Source organism: Leptosomus discolor, chromosome 4 (assembly GCF_034619465.1).
Source record: "Leptosomus discolor isolate bLepDis1 chromosome 4, bLepDis1.hap2, whole genome shotgun sequence".
Lineage (NCBI taxonomy): Eukaryota > Metazoa > Chordata > Aves > Leptosomiformes > Leptosomidae > Leptosomus > Leptosomus discolor.
Window position 1 is genome coordinate 40,367,956 of NC_141394.1, and position 22,943 is coordinate 40,390,898.

Genomic DNA, 22,943 nt, shown 5'->3' on the forward strand with positions numbered 1-22,943 from the left:
TTAATGCCATGTGAAGAATATCCAGATAAACTCAATGGCTACAGCACATTATGGCTAGAGCATGGCAAAGGAACTCAATGGTATGATAGAACAGTGCCTAGGAAGCAGAACAGAGGCTGAAAAGTTGATGTTGAAACCCATATTATATTGATTCGTACCCAAAAACCACTGCAACCCCCACCACTACAGGTAGCAGCCCTTACCACATGAAAGGCTCTGCCCTGCCTTTCTCCCCCACCTGGGAACAAGATCCCCCATGCCTCCAGGGGCTGCCCAGCTCAAACACTGCTGTTGTTTTATTGTGCCTTATTTCTGGTACTGCTCCTTTTAAAATATTCCACCCATGAGATACTTGTAAATGATTTAAATGCTCCCTTGCTCCATCACTAACCACAGCCTATATATATTCTTTGTAGTCATAGTCTGTAAAGATGATTTGGGTTCTCCAGATTTTCTTTTCTTGAATTGTTTCCAATATGCCTCAGTCATTTGCTCTGTTTTACTTTGTTGATAAAAAAAAAAGTCAGCTGAGACTCTGCAGAGAACATTTCTTTTAAATTTCTTGTAATACATATATATTTAGGTGATATGAAAAAGAGAGATATTCTCTTCATGTTTGTTTTGAAAGAATCCAGAAACAGTCCCAAAATGAACACAAGAATATCTACGGTTATTGTCAGTGTAGAAGAGGTCAGCAAGGGTTTTATAAGACAATATCTATTTTTAAACACTTGTGAAACTGTTTAGCATGTAACATACTGTGCAGCTCTGCTCACGGTTACTTACTTCATTCCCTTCCAACTCAAAAAACTCAAACTTTATTGAAATTCGGTATTGCGTTGGAGCAACCACCTGCCACACACAGTTTTTGTTTGGAGGATACTCTTTGGGCCACCCTGGTGTGGTTATAGTCCCATTTAGCTTTGTCAGGAGTCCTCCACAAGCAGCTGTAAAATAAAAAGGGAGAGTGTCATTTTTTGACTGAAATTGCGTTTTACTATAAACAGAAGCTCACTGAGAAGATTCAGTCCTCTCATTACTTATACTGCTGTAATGCCAAGACAGACTAATCAGAATCTTGTTTTATCATGCTTGGTGCAAACAAAGAGAAAGAGACAGCCCCTATCTTGAACAGCTTGCAGGTTTGTGGACAGAGATAAGTTTCAGGACTACACAAGGCGTTATCACACTCATTCTTTTCCCTTCCCTCCAGAGACTCTGGTTATTCTCTCACAGTCTTTCCCATGCAAGTCCTCTGACCTCACCGCCCCCCCCCCCCCAGGACCTTGAACACCCCCCTCTTCTAGACAGACTACTTAAGATGCACTTCACATTTCCCCAGCTTCTCGCCTTGATTATCAATCCTGAATCAGCCCTACCTGTCTCAGCTCATATAGCTGTATATACCTCCCATAACCTCCTATACAGGGTCACTTCTTTGGGAGAGCAGTCATGTACTCTTCAGTCACAATTACTTTTGCTGAAGCATGGATGTTCAGGTAATAAAGAAAATACCTATTATTTCAAAATATATGTCAAATAGTCACCTCTGTACAACAGAGCAATACTGCCATGCTTGTGATTGCAGTTTGGATAGCAAGGGACAAACACATTAATCTTTTCCATCTGTGGAATTTTTGTTGTTTTGTAGTGTGTTTTATTTTTAAAAAAAGGAAAGTAATGGGATTTGCAGCAGTTCTCGATCACACTCTGCTGCATTGATACATTACAGCACTGTGACAGCACTGGAAATCATCTACAAATCTCTCTCTAAAGAGATGGTGGGGGGAAGCTCCACCTTCTTCCAACTGCTCTGTGCTAATGCTGAATGCTTTAAAAACTAGCTATTCCTGAATAGCTGATGGTCTCACACACTACACCTACTTCATCTAAAACACCTGGGAGAACTCTCCAGTTCCTGTGTCAGGGCTCATTTGGCCAATCCAACTACACACTAGCCCTCCTGGCACCTGGCTTTCCATGCAGAAGACTTCTCAGTGTACACGTAAAAGTAATCTCACTGGGGTGGAGGGACTAAGATCCTGGGTCACACCTCGGTGTCTAAAAACAGACCAGGAGCAGGTTTAGAGACTGTACTCAGATGAGACAAGCTGTACCCCCAAATCATCCAGTCTGGGTCAGGACAACGACTGCTAGTTTTCAACTTCTGCTTTTCAACGTCACTCCATTGTTCCTTAAGGCAACAGTGGAAAATGTGGAAATACTGAAAAAAATATCTTAAAGCTTTCGAATATGCTGCCAGTGGGGGAGATTTGGATTAGACGACCGCGAAGCAATTTTCTGTGCATGTCAACACTATAGTGAAGCACTGGGCAGAGTTTCTGAGTTAGAGGCTTCCACTCTGGCATCATATGTGAATTGATACAACTAGGTTACCCCTCAAATTCCCAAACTATAACTAGGATGTAACGCTTAGGGTGACTGTGATTGTAATTCAGCAGTCCCAAGTAGTTTCTACATACAATGAGCGTTAGTTGTGTGGAACAACGGCATATACACTTTTAGGGATAGCTCAGGGGTTTTGCTCCAAGACTGCACTGCATTACTTTCAGTGACTTCTCCTTTCACCAGAATCACTTTTTTGTTTGGGTGTCGGGGAGGTATTCCTTCTTTATTTTTTGGAGGCAGAGGGAAGTGTGCTCTGAAAGACTAGCAATGTTCCCTATTATTATGACTTAGGTCAGCAGGCAGACAAAACCAAATTCCTTACATAAATTTGGGCTGATGATCAAAGGCCTAGAGATCAAACCTCTGTCTTCATGGCCCCCCTTAGATTAACCTTACTTTCTGCATACTGCCTAACATGCAGGCATCTAAATAAATTGATTTTCCAGTGTGCTCACTATTACAGTCGGGGGGAACAACTGAAAAACCAACCAGCTTGATGACAGCCACAGTCTAACACGCCTGCAGTCTACGACTATGAGCACCTCACACAAACGCACACACCAAACAAACAAAACCAACCAGAACCAAGAGCAAAAGAATAAAAAGTGCAAAGAAACCAAGCAGAAGTAACCCAAATTGTGACAAATCATGAATTAAAGCCAGGAAATTGGAAAAAAAAGGTGACCAGTGAATTGCATCTGAAGAAAATTATAACTCTGAGCACTCAGATTTTCAACCTCCATTCACTACTCAAAAAAACCAGGTGAACTGACATAAGAATAATTTCTGCTACCCCTGAATTTATTCCTGGTTTTGAATAAAATCAAACAGTAATCGGTGTGTAATGATCCAGTGATTTTGCTTCTTTCCTTTGATATGAAATATGTATAGAATGCAAAAGCTTATCTCAGTCCAATCCTATGTTTACACAGACTTCCACTTATCAGGTTTTTATTTCTCCAAATGATTATTTGAACACACTTTGGTCACCCTGAAAAGTAGAATTTGTTTCCAGCAAGAAAAGCCTGCAATCTGACTGGGAGTGTGGAGGATTTCTCTAAGCTTTGAGCCAGAATAAAGGATCCTGCTCTTCAAACCTGACAAGATTCCCAGTCACATGCCAGTCAGAGGTGGTCAGAGGGATCGTTAAATACTCCAATTCTGAGACAGAGGCACATTGCTCTGCTGACAATTGTCACCTTATGCACGGTGGGAGACTTTGCTTTAATTACACTATTCATACTCATAAGTGGTTTGGGAAGGTACGAAGTCCTGCTTTGTATCAATCCCGATTGACTAACAGCAAAACCAATAAAGCTCAATTAGTGACACACATTGGATGAAAATGACTGCTGTGGACAGACATTTCTCTGGCACCGCTACTTAAAAGGGAGCACAGGTTTTCCGGGGTGGGTTCCACACTGCTAGGACAGAGCGTATGAAAGGTGTAGCATTTCATTCAAGCGATGGCACTCTGTCAACTTTAAGAGCCCATAACACAGCAACGCACTGTACCTTCACAACTCTTTTTGTCAGGACCAAGCTCATAGCCAGGATCACAGGCGCACTGGTAACTGCCCAGAGTATTTACACAGCGCTGCTCACAGCCACCATTGTCAAGTTTGGCACATTCATCTTCCTCTGCCAAGACAGGGAAGAATGCAAAAACGTGTTAAATAATTACTTTCCTCAGCTGTAATTGCCAGATCAATATCAACCCAGAAATCTGTAAGCATGTCATTATAAGGTGCACTACATAACACATTGTGGTTGCTGACTAGAGGATTTTCAAATGCTAAGGAGACCTGCAACAGAGAAAATAAAAATTTGTCCTTTGTGGGGTTTGGGTGGGTTTTTTTACAACAATACCTACTGACAGCTGCAGACCTAATTTACAAGCACTTTGTGGGCAGCATACAATAATTCCGGCAGCTGTAATCTAAAGGTTGTATAAAGTATTGAAAGAAAGATTGAAAATCTACAGCAGGGTCACTTGAAGGGCACTTTATCTCCCACAGAATCAATTTGTGCATTATCCAGAATTCATACTCAAAACCAGATTAACAGAATCCTCAAATCCCAGGTTTTCATTCTACTGATATTAAAGGGAACAAGATGCATCAGGGATGGGGGAGGGAAAGGAATAATGTATTATCTCTACTAGCTCTGAAGTATACCCACGAGATTCATTGTTAAAATATTCCTCAGATGTTGAAATACTGTTTTCTTCCACCAGGACAAGAAATTTCTTAGGAATAAAACAGAGCTCCCACTCTCATGTCTTTGAGTTTATAATTATCTACAGTGAAAACTAAGTTAGGGTAAGAAAAGACACAGTTTGTGCCTTTTCAAAGAGCAAAAAGGTTCTCCTGGTGGCATGACCTGTATTTCGGGTGTCACCATGGCCATGTCACTGTACCATGGGCAGCACAGAGTAGGAACCATACGCTCCCCTTGCACCAAATGCTGCAGGTATAGCTGCAGTTGTATCCCACACACCTACACCCCAAAACTGGAGGAAGACTGTGAGGCCATTGGTCACTATGATTTCTCAGCTGTTTTGTTTTGTTGTTTTGGGTTTTTTTTTTCTCACAGAAAGCGATGAATTGATAAAGCAGCCTAATACAGAAAACAGATTAGAAAAACCACATTTAGACAAGAATAAAACCTTAACAGAAAAGACCCATTTGTGATTTTACAATTTAATTTTATATTTGATGACACTATGTCAAGAAAACCATTTTGTACAATATTAAATATGTTTCAAAGGTGTTTCAAAACTAAGCTGATTATTTGAACCTGCAGAGTAGGAAATTGCACTGAATATGTTCATTCATTCTTTGGACATATTTTACAAGGAGATTCAAATCCCTCTACTGTTTTGTTTTGATAAAATTGTATGCCTAGGTAAAAAAATGTGCTGGAGACAGAACTGATATTGGTAAAAATAGCTTAAGAAATAAATTTAATATCCTGTCACAATTTTTCTAGTACAAAAACAAGTGATAAGCAGTTCACAGCTCCCAAAATACGCTTTAATGTTTACCTTTAAAAAAGTTAGCTGCAAACCCTGCTTTATTAACGGTTCCATCAGAAACAAACTTCATCCACAGGGTATTAGAGGTAGATCTAATGTCTTCTGGCTTGTCATAGCCACAAAAGTGACCAATTAAAGGACTGTTCTCATTTGTTCCATCTCGAATTTCCAAGTAGTCATATGCACAGTTATCATGTCTCTCAATCTGTAAAAAATTATTTTTAAGTGACCTATTTGAACTTGACCATAAATATCCAGTATCAATCAGGTAATAAACAGAATAGAAATTTTTCAAAGTTAAGGTTAGGATTATCTGTTTAGGGTTCAAACATCAGGAAGATGAACAAGCACCCCTGGACTGTTTTTAGCTATACTTTTTGTCTACAAGAAAAAATTTTTGAGATGTTACACAGGACATGACAGTTTAACTGGAAAAAAGTAACTAAAAAATACATGCCCACCTCTAAGCTTCCTAATGTTCTGTAAAATTCTTACTTTGAGGTCAAGTCCTCTCTTCTCATGTACACTCAGATAAATGGTTCAACAACTAAACAGGTCAGAAATATTAATTGGTTTTGAAAAATTAAAATGCTCCATTTTGGTTAATACGAATAAGATTCTTAGACATTATCAACCTGTGCTGTTTCAGGTGATGATCATTATTTTATTTTCTTCCTTTAGCCTTGACACAGTGCAAAATTTTGTATTTCTCACTACCGAGTGATGTAACTGTATAAAAATCACTGTGCATTAAGAGTTTGGGGCATCTAAAGATCCAAACACACTTCTAAAATTATCATCTCTTAAGTAGCCAGTAGAACAGATGACCAAAAAAAAAAAAAAATCATCATTATTCTTCTGCAGCTGATGTGTCTGGTTTCTGTTGCATGATTCTTGATTTCAGGTGTCTTCTTTCAACTTTCTGGGTCAAAGAGTGAATCTTTGCTGTGCTGATGAAGAAACCTATTGAAACTAGAACTGAAAATGTCCCTCTCATTTAAAAATTCCTGTCAGATGGCAACCAAACATAGACTAATATGTGAGTGGACATGTGCACATTTCTACTTGGGTAGCAAGCCTTGTGCTCTTTACATAATAGTATTTGCAGACTCAGTCAGAGTGGGAATTTCACCAAAGAAAGCAGTAGCAGCCCAAATATGATCCTATCCAAAGCTTAGATAATTTATGATGCCTGTCTTTATTGAGAGAGTATCTTTCCTGACAGAATTAAAAACCCTCTTGATCTGGGTCATTTTACTGCAGAATTACTTCATATTACTCAAGTAATATAGCATCTTAGTCATAAAAGAATTAACCAAAGCCAAGCATTCAAAAATAACCCCTCTAGGAAAACTATTGTTCAACTAAGTGACTGAACAGTGAGGCAGGTTTACAAATGGGGGGGGGCGGGGGGGCGGGGCAGGACCACAGTCAGGGAGAAGGGGTTCGACAAGCCTCAAATTTAATTCAGCACATCCAAGAGCTGTTAAAACGATGAAGAAGTCAAACCCAAACCAAATCAAGAAAAATCCACATTTTATCTCTGGACAGAGTTTTTCTTGCACATAAGCTGCATAGTTAGTACAAGTGGTGGCTGGCTGGTAGTCTGCTCTAACTGTGCGTTATGACCAACACTAAGCTCAGTAACCACCACAGACTAAGGAGCTTTCATTTAGCACATTGAGGTTTCTGCTTCTTTTATGTAAGAGGGAAAATTGGGGGAAGGGACTGTTTGATTTTATTTCCTTTCAATGGCATTAAAATATGACACTTACACACTCAAAATTTGCCTGTGTTCTTTCCAACTTTCCAATTCTTCAAGCATTTACATACGTAATTTTCTCCCATCACTTCTCTGGCACAATCCATATTGCCATTTAGTGTAATTTCTTAGCTGTTTGCTCAGGAATTGCTTTGGACCAGCATTTGGGAAATAAGTGAGAAAAGTCATGAAGATCTGGGCTGTAACCACCAATTGCTGACTTCAAAGGCAATTGTATGTTTGCAACTAATGTGGTCAGGCATGTGTGTACGTGAACACTGATAAGTTTTTGACATTGTAACACCGATTCCAAATTTTCATTAGTCTAAATAATAAAGTTTAAACACATGATATCATATTCCAATTTGAAACAAACTCTGCCTTGTTATCTCAGTAAAAATCATATTGACTCTGATGTAGAAAGAAGTGACTTGGTCCAAAACCCACTAATATCAATGAAGAAATGTATTTTCCCCACACATGTCTGTAGTCATTTCACTACTCAAGACTTTTAATTAACGTCTGTTTTTTCCATATTTCCATGTTCTATGGGGCGATATGGAAATGATGATTTTTTCACAGGCCAAGTGCACTTCTGAGTTACATGAACCAAATTCCCATTGAGGTGGATTGTTAGTTTCTTTTCTGAGAATCACTCTATTTTTGGCAGAAGACAACAGCTAAAAATACATTTTGTATAGCAGTAAGCTGCTAAACTTCTTAAGACTATAAAAATCAACCAACTTACAAAGTGCTACTGATTTTCAATAAAACAATTCAAAAGGTGACCATTCTACCCTATTAATTTATTTTTAGTGTACTACTGCTACAAGTGATGCCATTATTATTATCTATTTTATTATACTAGAGGATTAAATCATTTCACCTTCATATAAACTAACAGGTAAGTATTGTGTTTTTGAGAGATGATAACTGGTGTTAAGGCACTTGGTAACCAATGAAAAAGAACTACTATAATATGTGTTTTATTTTTCTGTACCTCAGGTTTTAAGATGTGGTACTGTCATCTAGGAACACTGCCATTCAAAGATCTATTACGCTTGCAATAGTCTCTTATTCTTCCTACTACAAGGGGAGAAAATCTCCTCAAGTTAATGAAAGGACTCCCAGTGAGTTTAGTTTTAACTGAACTGATTCTGTAAAGCTTATTTACTGGAACATTAAAATTTCACAAGACTGGTATTACATGTGAATGAGAAGAAATATGTAAAATGTTAACAAATGCAAAAAAAAAGCATAAACAAACAGGTTTTGCAGAAAAATACATTACTTCTAGGTGAATGAAAGATACCATTGGCTCCTGAAGGCCTTGGAGGAAACCCAGAAATTGAAGGGCATTAGAGAACTAAGTTCAGAAAATGCCAAAAAAATTCCTAAGACAGGCACATAAGCACAGGAAAACACTAAGAAATCTCCTGGTGAAATGGAAAGCCAGAGACATTCTCAACACCCAGTCTCAAAAGAAAAGAACATTACCTGTACATAGTTTCAGTGTTGGGGAAAAGAAAGAAAAGACTTTAGACTAAAATATATTTGGTTAAAAATTACAGACTACCTTTGTTTTGTAGCCCTCCCACAACAGAAAAAAACATATATATTTAAAAAAAACAAAAACAAACACAAACAAAAAAAACAGAAGAGAAAAAGATTTGAAGAGCAAATCTAGGAGCAATCGTATTTCAGGAGAAATCTTCAAATTACTTTTCATCATTGTTAATTTATTTGTTGAAAGAGTCAAATTTCAGTACAGGTAGACATATCTGACTCAGGTCATAGACATTAGTCATAAAAGGTGGGATATATGCCTAGTGGAATCAGAAGATCAGATAAGTTTTATTCCCTGACTTATGTAAAAATAATTTAAATTAACAATATCTACACAAAGATTAACAAGGCCACTCAAATGAGGAAGATTAATATGGCTCAGCTGTACAAACCCTCCGGAGTGCCTTAGCTGGTGAGACTGTGCCAACCAAAGTTCTTGAAAAAAAATAAATACAAGAACCGCTAATTTTTAAACAATACAATAAGGGTGACTATAACAATGAAGCAAAAAACCAGAGTTACCAGTCCCAACATCTCTGCTGTCATCTAGGTAGTGGAAAGTGTAGCTCTCCATCAGGCAGCCAAATAAGAAAGGGTAATTCCACACTCAGTGGAAAATGCGTTGCCCACAGCAGGCAAAACCAGACGACTCATTGATACAGTTTGAAATTCTCAGTTTCCCTAGTGCTTTCATTTCAGAGTGAAGGTTATTTATACAGTTATTTTTTCTAGCATTACATATGGATAATGAGAATTCCTCTTACTTAACTGTACCTTTCAAAGGACAGAGAAGTAATTTTCTCACAAACACACTGTAATAACTCTTCGGCCTGACATTTACTTTTTCTGATCGCAGTTGGCACAAAGAACTGTAATTTTTAAACAACTTTTTGTTTGCTGGGCAGTGCACCAAGGATTCAGTCCAGAGAGGGACTTAGTACCAAAATCCAGAACACCTACGTTCAGGCACTTGGACCTGAAATGAAAGTCAGACCCAATGGTGAATGTCTAGGCAAGGCACTTCAGAGCAGTTTCCAAAGCAACTCTCACTCTCAGCGGGAAGCCCTGTGGATGAGCCAGTAAGACACACTGCGAAGATAGATGCAAGAGAAGTCTTGTACCTTTCTGGGGCACCTCATTTGGTGCTATAGGGCATCTTGCCACTCTGGAATCACAGCTCAGAGTCTCCCTGGAAAAGTATGTACCATTCAAGTACCGACTACTGGAATTTTTTTTTTTTTTCATTTTCAAAACAGATCTAGCAGAGGCACTAACTTGAGACTACCACTCAACTATACTTCTCAGTTTCACCCCTCCTCTTGTAAGATGTCAGTCCACGTTTCACCTCTAGACAGTGCCATCTTGGGGAAAAACTAGAAATTTCTTCTTACGGCCATAACCACTAGCCTACTAAATTGTGCTTTCATTTGCTGGTCCTTTGTTTCTAATTATTTTCTATATGATGAGGCACGAACATGCCATCTTCACACTTGCATATAGTCCATAATTTGCTGAAAAGAAAAAGATCCTGAAAGATAAGAAGAGATGGAGGTTTTATTCTCCCAGAGGTGATATTGAACTGGGGTCAGTTTGAGCGACGACGTACCATGCATGTAGACCGATGCTGAGCACCGGCATGGAGACCAATACTGTGGTGTCCTAGGTTACAGTGTAAAATGTGCCAAAAGGAAAAAAAAAAAAAGTATTCTATTACCATCTTCAGGAGCTGTTGAAACCAGGTGGGGCGGTGCTCCCTGCCTGCCCCCTCTGGACTATCTCCTGTTAATGGGCACAACAATGCCTTATCGCCTGACCCATCGATAACTCGTTCCTGGACTATCTCCTGTTAATGGCCCATCAAGGAACTGCCTCACGACTCCCCATCCCATTGTGAGATGCTCTGCCCGGGGGGGAAGGAGCCAAGCAGTCCACGCCAAATAAAAACTGAGATTTCGAACACCCTAGCAGCCTTCTTCCACTGGATTCCCAGAGGAGCTTTTCCCCCCACTGGAGTTCCAGAGGACAAGAGCTACCTACCTACCACTGGACCTTCGGAGGAAGACCAGACTCTTTTACCTGATCGCTGCTTCAACAGAACTACATCTATCGCTTCAGGAGGACTGCAGCCATCATCTTATCGGACTGCTACTGCCACCCTAACAGGGCGTCAGGTTGTATTTCTGACTCTGTCAGTGTAAACCAGTGGGTTGTTTGTTTTTTTCCCTGCCTTGTGTTAAAGAACTGTTATTCCTATTCCCCATATCTTTGCCTGAAGGCCCGTTAATTTCAAAATTATAATAATTTGGAGGGAAGGGGGTTGCACTTTCCATTTCAAGGGAGGCTCCTGCCCTCCTCCGCAGACACCTGTCTTTCAAACCAAGACATGTGGCCAGTCTTTTATGCAGAGGCATAGCGCCATTTCTCCTGGTGTCATGCTAAAAAATACTGAGCACCAATGGCAGACTAGAAAAGCCACATTTAGCCAGTAAATTACATAAAATTACTGAAAACATCGTTCATTTTCAACGGTGTTTAAAAAGAAAGACTGACATACTACATTATGTAAACTGGAGCCTGCAGTCTGAACGGTATTTGGAAATGGAAAACTCTTTAGGCAGGGAGAGCTGATCGTCTGCACTAGACCCAACATTAATTCAGGATACAAAAAAAAAGATAATTAAGTAGAATTATGAAATTATTAAAAGTTCCATTGTTTATGTTCATAATTGCTGATAAAGTCCTAAACCCTTGTTATCTCATGCTCAGACTTTTCATCAGTCATAGCAAAAATGTACCATACCCTTGAAGTCTGTCTGTAAGAATAAAATTATCAGTTGGAAATTATATCTGTATTTACTATACCTGTGTTTATATCTATGTGCACCATAAAGCCAAAAAGTTTAGATTTTCAAAAAGAGTGTTCTTTATGTCATTACTGCTGAAGCATATTCAAATAAAACAAGTGAACTCAAAGTACGTTACTAAATTTATCTACAAACTTCAAGTCAGTGTATCGTATATGCATTAGAGACATATGAAATATTACTTTTCTTTGTTATACAACAGTGTTTACCACTGTTTAGCAATGTTATACACAGAGATGTACACTAGAGACATGCAAGTGTGACTCACGATATTTTTTTCTTCCCTCTCTAAATATAGGTTTGTAAATTTAAGTGGGCTTTTTTTTTTTTTTTTTTACTTTCTTCTCAAGACAGAAGTGAAAAACCACAGTGGTTTCTTTCCAGATAGACACTCCTTTTTAACAATAAGATTTAGCAAAGATAAAAAGCCTGATTATTTAACAGAATATTAAAGCAGCCTTGCTGAACAGAATTATGTATTTGCTAAACTGTGACAATCATCAGTACTTTAAACATTCTAATTCAAATAGCATAGAAAACATGAAAAAAACTGATCTTGAAAATTTCTGCAGAAAGGAAGGTTTCATGGAGAGTAGAATTGGATTTTGGAGCTTATTTTTCATAGAGAATTCTTAAATTCATTCATAGGTTTAATGAGAACTCCATTAAATGTCACTGTCATTTATCCACTAGATGCTTATCCGAGATCAGTTAAAAGGCTTTACCTCAAATGCTTGAAATGTTAATCCTACATTGTAGTTTTCTGACACTGTTATTTTCCACACACATTCCTTCATTGGTCTGTAGTCATCAGGATAATTGGGAGACTGGATCTGGCCTTCATTCTTGTGGATTTCACCTCCACAGATAGCTGATAAAAGCATAAAATCCTTATTGTCAATAATGACATGTTCTGTTCACCATGCCCAAACTTACATTTCGTGCTCCCCTTTTTAAAACTAATTATTAGATTATTCCGGAGAAGATTAAACAAGTTTACCAATGACAAATTGTTGAAAACACAAACCACCTAAACCCCTATACATATTTCAGTTAGCAAACATAATTCAGCATTTCTAATAGCTCTAAACATGTCTATAATGTTCTGAAAGATTTGGAATCACAGATAATCTTGATCTATACATTTTACAGAATACATTTGAAAGGTCAAAATAATTAAATTTCGGTTCACCTTTGAATTACATTTAATAAATATTCCTCATTAATATTTAATAACCTGTAGAAGGAGACAAATTACACAGAAATCTCATATTTTATAATGATCTATGCATTTTAACCTTCAGTTTATCACTGAATTTGAAGAAACAGCTAATATAATAAAAAGTACCTTCACAAAAAGTTAATGCACTTTTCAGGGTCATACTGATAATCATGTAAAGACCTGTAAATATCAGTTATATCATACAGTTTACTACCATATTCAATATTTAAGAAAACGCCATTTTTAAACAGGTGAATGTTGACTTCCTAATATACTCAGTGTGTGGGACTGTCTCTATCAAGTAATCCCAGAGTATATGGAAAACTTAAGTCAGATTTTTCTGAAGAATAAACAGAAAGTACTCAAATCTTTCAACACATTAAGCACAAGAACATGTACATTTAGTTAAACGAACAAGTGGTAAAAAATGCTTATGAATATTATCAGTGGTGTCCCTGGAAAAGAGGTCATCTGAAATCTGATCACTGGAAGAGTTTCCATATGTCCTGTCTAGTAAGTTAACATATACTCTCCCTTTTAGTAATAAAATACCAATTTCATATTAGGTTATTTCTGATTTTTTTTTAAATATCCAAAGATATCTGATTAATATTTTTTCTCCATAATCAAGTTATTTTTAATGCTGTAAGAAGCTTACCTTCATAAATTGCTGCAAAACCTTTCCCAACCCAGTTGCTGCTGCTGCGGAACTCGATCCACATCCTGCTGTCAGAGGATGCGAGGACTTCTGGCAGTTTGTCACCACAAAACCTGCCTAAAAACATGCAACCAGTAACTGCATTTTCTGCTGCTTCTGAAGCCAAACACTGCAAACATTTATACAAGTGCTTAACATTATAAACAGGAGTAGCATAACCAACCCAGTGGAACTATTCACACACTTATGGTTAAGCACATGTGTTTCTGCAGATCAGGACCTAATACACAAAGATTTTATTTTAAAGCTTTCAGTGCTTCTTTTCATTGCAGTCAGGCTCACAAGTCTAAGTATAAAAGCTTAGGGGAATTAAGCAGAAAAATTATTGTTATAGATTGTTCCTATACATATAAACCCAGGCATTTTGGAAGGGGAAAGTGACTACTAATCTTAAGAACGTAATCTAGGTCACAGTAATACTGCTCATTGTATTTAAGGACCAGACAGACTTAAAAACTAACATCCAAATGACCCTAGACTGTATTATCCTCTTAAATTCAGCTTAGGTCCACAAAATTTCTGTTTGTGTAGGTGACAGAGGGAAATGGGGGAAAAGGGTAATTACTTTCTGGTCTTAATTGTTTTTTCTGTCTTTTCTTTAGTGCCAAGAAAATAGGCACTACTGTTAAAAAAACTGTCTTCTGTATCTGCTTCCTTTTCTTTCTTTTTTGCTGTTTTTAAGTTGTGGCTGTTAGGACGCTAAGAAATAGTTTTAGTCTTCATTCTAAAAACAACAACAAAACAGTCCCAAGAAGTTAGTGAAACATCCCCGGTTTCAATGACAGAAGGTCACAGGATGTCAAACCAAGCCTCTGGATTGGACAGTGGCATTATGCAGTGTGAAATCTCCCCACCAACCCTCTGAGTTAAGAAAAGGATGGCTGCAGCTTCCCGCATATTAGTTGTAGTTCTAAGACTTAATTCATTATTGTTTTGCATGACTTTTGTCTGCAAGAGCAGGGAAGGACATGCAAAGAAGAAATAGAAGTAATCTTCTATTCATAATTTTAAAAGTACAGAAACAGAATTCATAAGTACAACTCTACAGTGGGTGTTCTCAACCACACTGCAAGTGCTTATCACGTGCTCTGTGGATTTTCCATCACGTGCTCTACAGATTTGTCTGTATACTATTTCCCCACCTGTGAACAAAATCATGGCAACTTCATATTTCAATACACACAAGTAAAGCGTAAAAAAGTTGCACATTTTGTAGTTTTCATCTTTCTAAAATGCAGCTGAATAACAGCTTGCTGCAATGAAAGGAAAGCTTGAGGCTTGAAGTCAAACAAACAACTTATTTGAGGCCATTTAGAGGTTTATTTCCCATTCCCGAGTTTACTAGACACCTAAAACCCAAGAGGTTTGTTGTGGGTTCAACATCAAGCAAGTCCACTGAACTCAATGAGTATGGTAACTGCGGACAGTGCATTCAACAGGTGCATACCAAGCAGAGGTGATTTTCTCCAGTAGCCATCTCTTACTTCAATATAGTCGTACCAACAGAGACTGCTCTTGTAAAGGTCCATAGTGGTGAAGTTTAAAACAATCTGCAATCAGAGAACATCTTATTAAATCACATATGTTTAATGCTAGAAAATGATCACAACGTTCTGCAAAACTGAAGCCAGAGTGGTCTCCCGTAACAGGATTCCAACTTTTTAGACACTCAATTAACCTCTCCTCAATTATTTCTTATAGTAAGTAAAAGTTGTTTGGGAACATTAAAAGTTTTTTTGTTTAATCTTACATATTTGAGCAGATTCAAGACAGACTACTCACATTTAATTGCTTACAGGGAGCTTTTCACTGAGAAAAATTTGAGAATGCTAACACGGTAAAATAATGTGCTAATATAATTTTAAGTATGCTGTTTGATAATTCTCCTGCCAATTTCTCTTTCATTCCATTCTGACTATAATCAGCACTGACAGCTGTTTAAAAGAATATTAAAAATTGTTTTATTTTGGTTTGTATTTCCTTCTACTACTGTTTTGACAAGATAATTCACTTTCAGACAAGTTAAATATTGACAATGGTAGACAGCAATGCTGAAAGCAATATCACTAAAACAAATGGTACACAGTGCATTTATGACTCAGTGAAACTATAATAAAGCTTTTTATACAGAAATCTTAGTTCTGTGCTTTTCTGGAACTTTTGAACTTGGACTTACAATTTTACTGAGCACATCTGCAAATAGGCTTATTTTCAATACTTAATAGCCTAGACCATTGCACTATCCCATTTTGGTTTAGAAATATTAATTCTAAACTGCCATAAAACTACACTTTTAACATAGGAATAGGATTCATCCTGGATCACAGGATGATACAATAACTACAGTTTGGACTCTGACTGACTAGGACAGTCTTAGCATCATGTCCTGCAATTTCAGGCATAAGTCCAAACAAAATTAAAAATCACTCATATATTGTATTATAAAATCATTTCCAATTCATACCCTTTCATTGAATTTAGATGTATTTGGAAAAAGAATTCATCTTCTTCCAAATCAGTTCCTCAGTGTAGATTAATAAATATTTCAACCTAATTAAAAATCTTCTTTATTCACATATGAGCATAGAAATGTTTTTTTTTTCAGCTTTGATCCTAGGTACCTGCAATCAAACCCTGCTATTATAAAGCAATAGTGAATTGCTACACAGTAGCAACTACCTCACACTGCGAAAAATATATCTCCATGGCAGCCTATGAAGTAGCTGTGAGTGCCAGCTGCAAGGAAAGGAATTTACCCTTAGTCCAGCTGCAAGGAGGAAATGCAACACCATAACCGGAACAATGGACCCACATAGTCAGACGGGATGGTTTACTTCCATCTCCTCTGAAGGCATCATGTGTCTTTCTGACCACAACATAGTACAATATTAAAACCAGAAGGCAGGACTTTTTCAGACTGTTTAATTTTAAGAATATAAAAAACTATCAACTATTGGAGGAAGATAATTTACAGACAACAAAAAGCTCAGTGGTTTGGGTGTGCGGGTAGTGCTAGGACTCTCTCCAAACAACGCAAAATGGAGACAAACTTTCATATCAAAGCACTATGTGTCTTAACATTAGGCTAGCAAGGTTTACTTTTCCCTCCGTTCCACAAAAATACACTAAGTACATCAATATAAGTAATTACATTCTCAAAAATCACTCTTGTTTTTAATGGAAAATGGGAAACTTTCTGACTTAATCTCAACAGCTGTATCTTCCTCTATCCCCTAGTCCTGACACTACCAACCATCTGGGTGGAAGACCAAGCTCGCAAGTGATTCTATTAATCTTTCACTTTTACTACTGTGATGCCATGGGAAATAAAAAACATCTGTAAAGCTAAACATAAAACCCAACAGCCAGAAGTGCTCTACAATGAGGCACATTATGCTGGCAGCCACAGCGTTGTGGGATGAAGGTATGGGACACGAAGCATGCCAAGGACCATCAGGACAGCGCTGAAGCACTGAATAAATGAATACCTGTTCTGATGGTTAAGTATGGCAAACATTATCTCCACAAGCTGCTACCACATCCACAAAATCTGCAAAAGGGTTACTTAAACAGCAGTCTGCCTCTAGCACTGTGTTCTCCATGGGAACATTCTGCAAGCAGCTTTGGTACATTTTTAGTGTCGCAGATGCAACAACTAATAGTCTGCCCTCTCTCTTTTGGTCCCTTCCTTCTGTCACTTTAGGGCCACAAAGGGAGGCAATAAGTTAATCTCAGACCTATATGCAAATAATGTTTGCTTCAATGTTAGTTTGGTACTTCAGAAATATATTTATACAATATTGACTCAGGTCCAGGGTGCCATGGGCACTCTGAATCATAGAGACCTATAACAATGAATAATCACCAAATTATGTTGTAGGCTTCCTTCCTGAGCTCAGAGATGAAAATGGACTAATCTGAAATCAGACACAATCACTGTGCAATCCCTTCTCTTTGTTGCAATAGAAATTACAGTAGAAATTAACATATTTAAGGAAAATGTGTCCCTTATACTGAAAGGTTTGCTGTAACAGATATTCTAATATCTTGAACTATTTTTAATATAGATACCCTTTCCCTGAACTTTAGAAAACTAAGCAAATTAAGTCCTAATTTTAAAAAAAAAAAAAAATAAAAAAAAATTCACACAACAGTTTCAGTTAGTATCTTGTATTATGGAGGAAGCATTCATAAGGACAGAATTTAAGATGATGAAATGCTCACCCATTTAATCATTCAGCGAATTAGAACAAGAAAGAGGTTTTATGTAGAAAATACATCCAATACATCAAATCAGTCTTTTTAAAGCTAAGGCATGTAGGGAATTGGGGGGGGGGGGGTGGGCGCGAGGGAGTGTTTCTTGTGTGTTTTGGGAGGGTTGGGGTTTTTTTGTGAAAACCAGTAAGCAAATCACCCAGACAGTCCACTGTTGAACTCCAAGGATTTGAATTTCCAACTTTGAGACATTCAAAATTTGATTCTAGATCTCCTATATCTCTGCAAGTTCTGTGAGCTAGACTTTAAGACTCCTTTCCCATTTCAGATGTGACTAGTCAGATTAAGTAGAACAAATTTCAACATCAGAGGGACAACTGCAATGATTCAGGTAAGCACAACACCCACTTTGGACGCACTCTCAGCAGAGCAAGCACTACAATCTGGGTTTCTACCTAACAACCTCTGTCTTCTATCCAACTACTGAGCTACATCTCTCTTCAGATAGCGTTCATTTTTCCCTTGCCAGTTTTTCACCAGGGCTTTGGTAGATAATTATGTTATTTTCTTTTAATTTTACAAAAGATGAAGAATATTTTCTTTCCAGTGTTACTGAGAAAATTGACAGAAACCCTTCAATGCCATACTACTCAGTTTCCAGACTATTGCACTCTATCTAAAACTGGCATGCATCAGAGCATTAGTTGATCTTCTCAGCTAGCATTCACTAGGTTCCTGTGGTTGTGTCCATCCACATGCTGTCAGGTGTCTTTTAGTCCAACCATAGAAGCTCCTGTTTGACTTCCCTGTCTTATTTCCTGGACGCAGACTTCCCGTGCCATTCCTTCTCAGAAAGGGAACATCACAGCTCACCTCTTTACTTTTGCCTGCTGATATTCCTCTCAAACTTCTTCCAGCTTATGTGCACCCTTCCCCAGACTGCTACACCTCTCAAACTTATTCTAGCTTACATGTACCCCTTCCCAGATGTCTAACCTGCAGAGCATTTTGCCTTTATTATTCAGGCACTCCTTCAGGGACATGTACTGAAGACATAAATGCACAAATATTATCAGAATTCCAAAACTACCTACTTACCCTGTTATTCCTCATAAGAAATATGCAGATCTGGCTAAAAGTACAATCATTCATACGCTTTCTTCTGCTCCAATTTTTTATTACATTTCCAAGTGCTATTTGAATCTGCCTCTGAGGATGGCAGAGGGGTCCTGTAGGTCCTCTCACTCACACAGAAATTCTGTCTGCCCTGACTGTTTCTTCTTCAACTTGTCCTTCAAATAAAGAGACCTCACCAACTACAAAATTTTTGTTCTTCTTCTCAGTTCATCCACATTGCAGTTCAGATTCCTTCTAAACGCCTACCTTTTTCCCCGAGTTTCTCAGACCATAGATAGGTATCTCTGGTTGTATCTAGCTGTACTACTTGAAAACCCTACCGCCCTCAGGAGTCTCCTTGTCCTTTTCCACCCATCCCCACCTCACCCCAGCTATGCAGGCAGAGGGGTTCACAAGGGGGAGCCTTTTTCTCTGCCCAGATGCTCACGAAGCCACATCCTATACCTCCTCCATTGGCTAAGCTGTGTAGAGCCTGGATGTCTCTCGCCAGTCTAGCCACAAGTTTTCCATTTTCCATGACACAGCTGAAACATCATATTTTGCTGTTTTCTGTTTGGAAATTTGCCTTTTTCCAAACTTCCGTGCCAGGATAAAGTTGGGAAAAGGATGGTTTTACTCAGGTGTGACTACGTCATTGGCTCAAAGTGCTGCTATCTAAATGGAAACCATTAAAATTTAATGTGCCTCCTCAAAGGCCCCTGCCTTTCAAAGTGTATGAAATAACCTTCACAGCCTTTTCTCACTCTGACATGCCAAGGTATCTGCTGATACAGCAATTCCTTGACACTGACCAGAATTCATTAGCTCTACATAGGCAGAACCCCCAATCTGTCACAGCATGATTTCTGGTCAGGAACCAAACAAGTACAAATATATTTAAGATTCTGATTTGCAGTTCTGCAAAGTATTAAATAGAGCTATAGCCAAGGCAGAGCTTGTTCAAGGGGACAGGATGGCTGAAAGTCTTCATAGGAAAAACAATCAACAGGTATTCATCAGCCCAATTAAGGAATTACTGATTACTCTGCAAATTCAGTTGTGCTACTGCGGCTTCAGAGAGAATATATCATACCACCTGGGATAAGAAAGCACAAAATATATAGCAAACACCAGGTACTATTAACCAAGTTTTCTGCAGGTGGCATTTTTTTCCCATACCAAGCAAAGATTTACCTGTCCTATTTTATCATTCATGTGAAACATCAAGGAAAATTGGAAAGTAATGTAACTTATTCAAAAAGGCGGATTAAAAAAACCCACAACCTGGCACAGTTGCAACTCCTCATGCCAACAAAATTTCTACACACCAGAAGGCAGGATTCACCCTGGCAGAGGGCATACAGTATTACTAGCATCATCCTCCCCCAGAGATTTTTCTGTGTATAGCTGTTTACCATACAGTCTTAAATCTTCAGAGAAAGTAAAAGGTGAATGAACTGCCTTGTTTTAGCAATAGGGACATTTGAGGTTGGGTTGGCAATTTATGATGCCTATCAATAAAAGGAATGCTGCAGCTAGTGTGTACCTCTGCCATCCTGTCCTTCATTGAATTTCCTGCCATCAAAGATCGGAAGTGTCTGTACTTGCAAAAAGTAGCATGGATAGAATAGAGGTCCTCTAAACTATGCTCAAACAGCACAATGTTAAATCTCAATAAACAATAGACAAAAGCGAGACAATCTGGATTAATGCTTTTTCAATTTATTTTCAAGTGACTAAGTGCTCGTTGATGTTTCAGAACATGACGTGATGTACTTATACATACTCTAACCTCCACACAACATTCCTGAGATCTATCAGGGTCAAAGCAGCAAACAAAGGAACAAAAATTTAAATACATTTTTATTTTCCCTTCATAATGTGAATGTATTATCACCATTTACGGAGAAAATTTGTGATCAAGCATAATGTGTGTCCAAGGTACTGTGATATGCAGTAGCTAAGATTTAGACCTCATTCCTGCTATCTGCTATTCACTTCAAGTACTTGCTGCAAATAGGGTCCTTTACCTCAAGACACAATATCCTACGGCAACAGCACTGACAAAACAGACTTTTTCACATTAGCACAAGTATCATATACGTCATTCTCGCTGAACTAGATGGAGACTATGAGAGCTGGAGGTCAGAACAGTGCCGTACAGACATGACTTTTTCACGTCAAATTTCGATTAGAAAATTCTGTTTAGACTTTTCCCCATTTAGGATCGGGGGTAAGATGAGAAGAGAGCCGGTCTTCTTGAATTGCTGACTTCAAGAAAGGGGCTTTCTCCCCTTAAACTTTTGTACAGCTCCAGGAGTGGTTACAATCTCAGGACATAAAGGTATTATAAATATATTACAATTACACTAACATCCACATGTAAGCTTATACAAAGTTGGAGTATGCTACGAATATTTAAGCTGACCATTTTCTAACTCAGATATTAACATTGTTTTTGAAAGCCAGTAATAATTGTAGATGAACACTATAAAGTTTTAAATTTTTATTTGAGGAATTGGAAAGAAACCTAAGCCATTTTTGCTGTTATCACAGCAGTGTCTAAGAAGCAACACAAATAGTGGGCACATAAAATTACCTACCTTGATTAATTTGCATCTTTTGCACAAACCCTCTCTTATTCATCTGTTTTCGTTTGTTTTTCCCTGCCAACCTGCAGAGCCACCCACATCCTCCCAGCACAGAGTGTCTTTATTTTTCCTCCTGTCTCTGGCTTTTGCCCGGAGGAGGGTAAACACTTTCCAAATGACTTTGCTTTCATCCCCCACAATGGCAAATACTCTTACAGCACCTCAGGATCTATTAGCACATCAAGAATATATATACTTGGTGTCTCTCAGGACCCTGACCTGAAAAAAATATGGAATAAAGTAACCCAAACAAGATAAAACTATGTCCAATACAGAGTTGGAGACCACTGACAAAACTGACTGAAATATCTGGAGGCAAATGCTGGGTTTTCCTCTTTGGACTCTTCAGTACTGAGGCTGGTGCTAGGTTCTATATTTCAGTCTTTAGGCTGTATTTGACTGCTTAATATCAGCCACTGCTTCTTGTAAAGAAACTTAACATCCTTTTTTTTTTCCTGCATATTTTTACTCACGTGAAAATTGCCATCACTCCCTCTATCCTTATTTATTTTGAGGCTGGCTAATATTTGAGCTAATAATTTAAAACAAGATCCAGCTAGCACTTTTTCAAAGCGTACACAAGAAGAACAGGTTTTGCTTTCACTAGGATGGCACAATTCTCTCCCTGAACTGCTCTCACCAAGCCAATTTTTTTCCCCACTTTTTCCCCTAAAACTGATTCCCAGAAAGTGAAACCATGCACGAGAACCAACACCAGGGAATACCTATGATGACACTTTCTTTACCTCACATTTCTGTCTCAATTTAGAAACATCTCATTCAACACTAAGAGCTTCCTCAGGCAGAGCCCAGCTATCAGCCCCACACAGCTCAGTCAGCTCACCTGAGCCTGTGCTGGAGAAGAAACCATTCTGGAGCCTGAACTACCTCTTCCACCTTTACACAGAACCACCAACTGAATTGGAAGCCAGTTTTGAAGGGATTTCATGATGCAAACATGTAGCAGATTGAAATCATGCCTTCATTTTGCATGGACAGACACCAAATAGATTATATGGTTCTAATGCCACAGACCAAAGTCAAGTCAATAGCACATATTTCATGGTCCCACTTTTTATGGCATAGCATTGTTTTCAATCATTATGCAAGCTTTAAACTTAAATGAAAAGCTAAAGAAACATGACATTTTATTTTTAAAATAGTATCTGTGTTTAGCTGAGGGAATGTTAAAATACCTTCTCCCCTGGGGTCACAGAGATTCTCCATATGCAGTGTGTGTAGGATGGATAACCATTTGGAAATCCTGGAGAAGAAAAGTTGCCTGTAGATTCCTGCAGTGTTTCTCCACAGGCTGAAAGAAACAAAATAAGAGTAAAAATATAAAATTGAATGCACCTAACATAAAAATTAATCTTTCCAATA

General features: G+C 38.2%; 1 protein-coding gene across 1 annotated transcript in view; it reads right to left on the reverse strand.

The window, feature by feature from the left end:
* Positions 1-22,943, reverse strand: part of TLL1 (tolloid like 1) — a 139,775-nt gene that overhangs the window by 22,762 nt on the left and 94,070 nt on the right. Inside the window, exons 9-15 of the mRNA XM_086463938.1 lie at positions 22,757-22,872; positions 15,026-15,128; positions 13,519-13,635; positions 12,364-12,509; positions 5,456-5,651; positions 3,925-4,050; positions 787-947 (exon numbers count right to left, since the gene is read on the reverse strand). Of these exons, the coding sequence (XP_086320064.1) occupies positions 787-947; positions 3,925-4,050; positions 5,456-5,651; positions 12,364-12,509; positions 13,519-13,635; positions 15,026-15,128; positions 22,757-22,872 (965 nt within the window). The remainder of the gene's footprint in view (positions 1-786; positions 948-3,924; positions 4,051-5,455; positions 5,652-12,363; positions 12,510-13,518; positions 13,636-15,025; positions 15,129-22,756; positions 22,873-22,943) is intronic.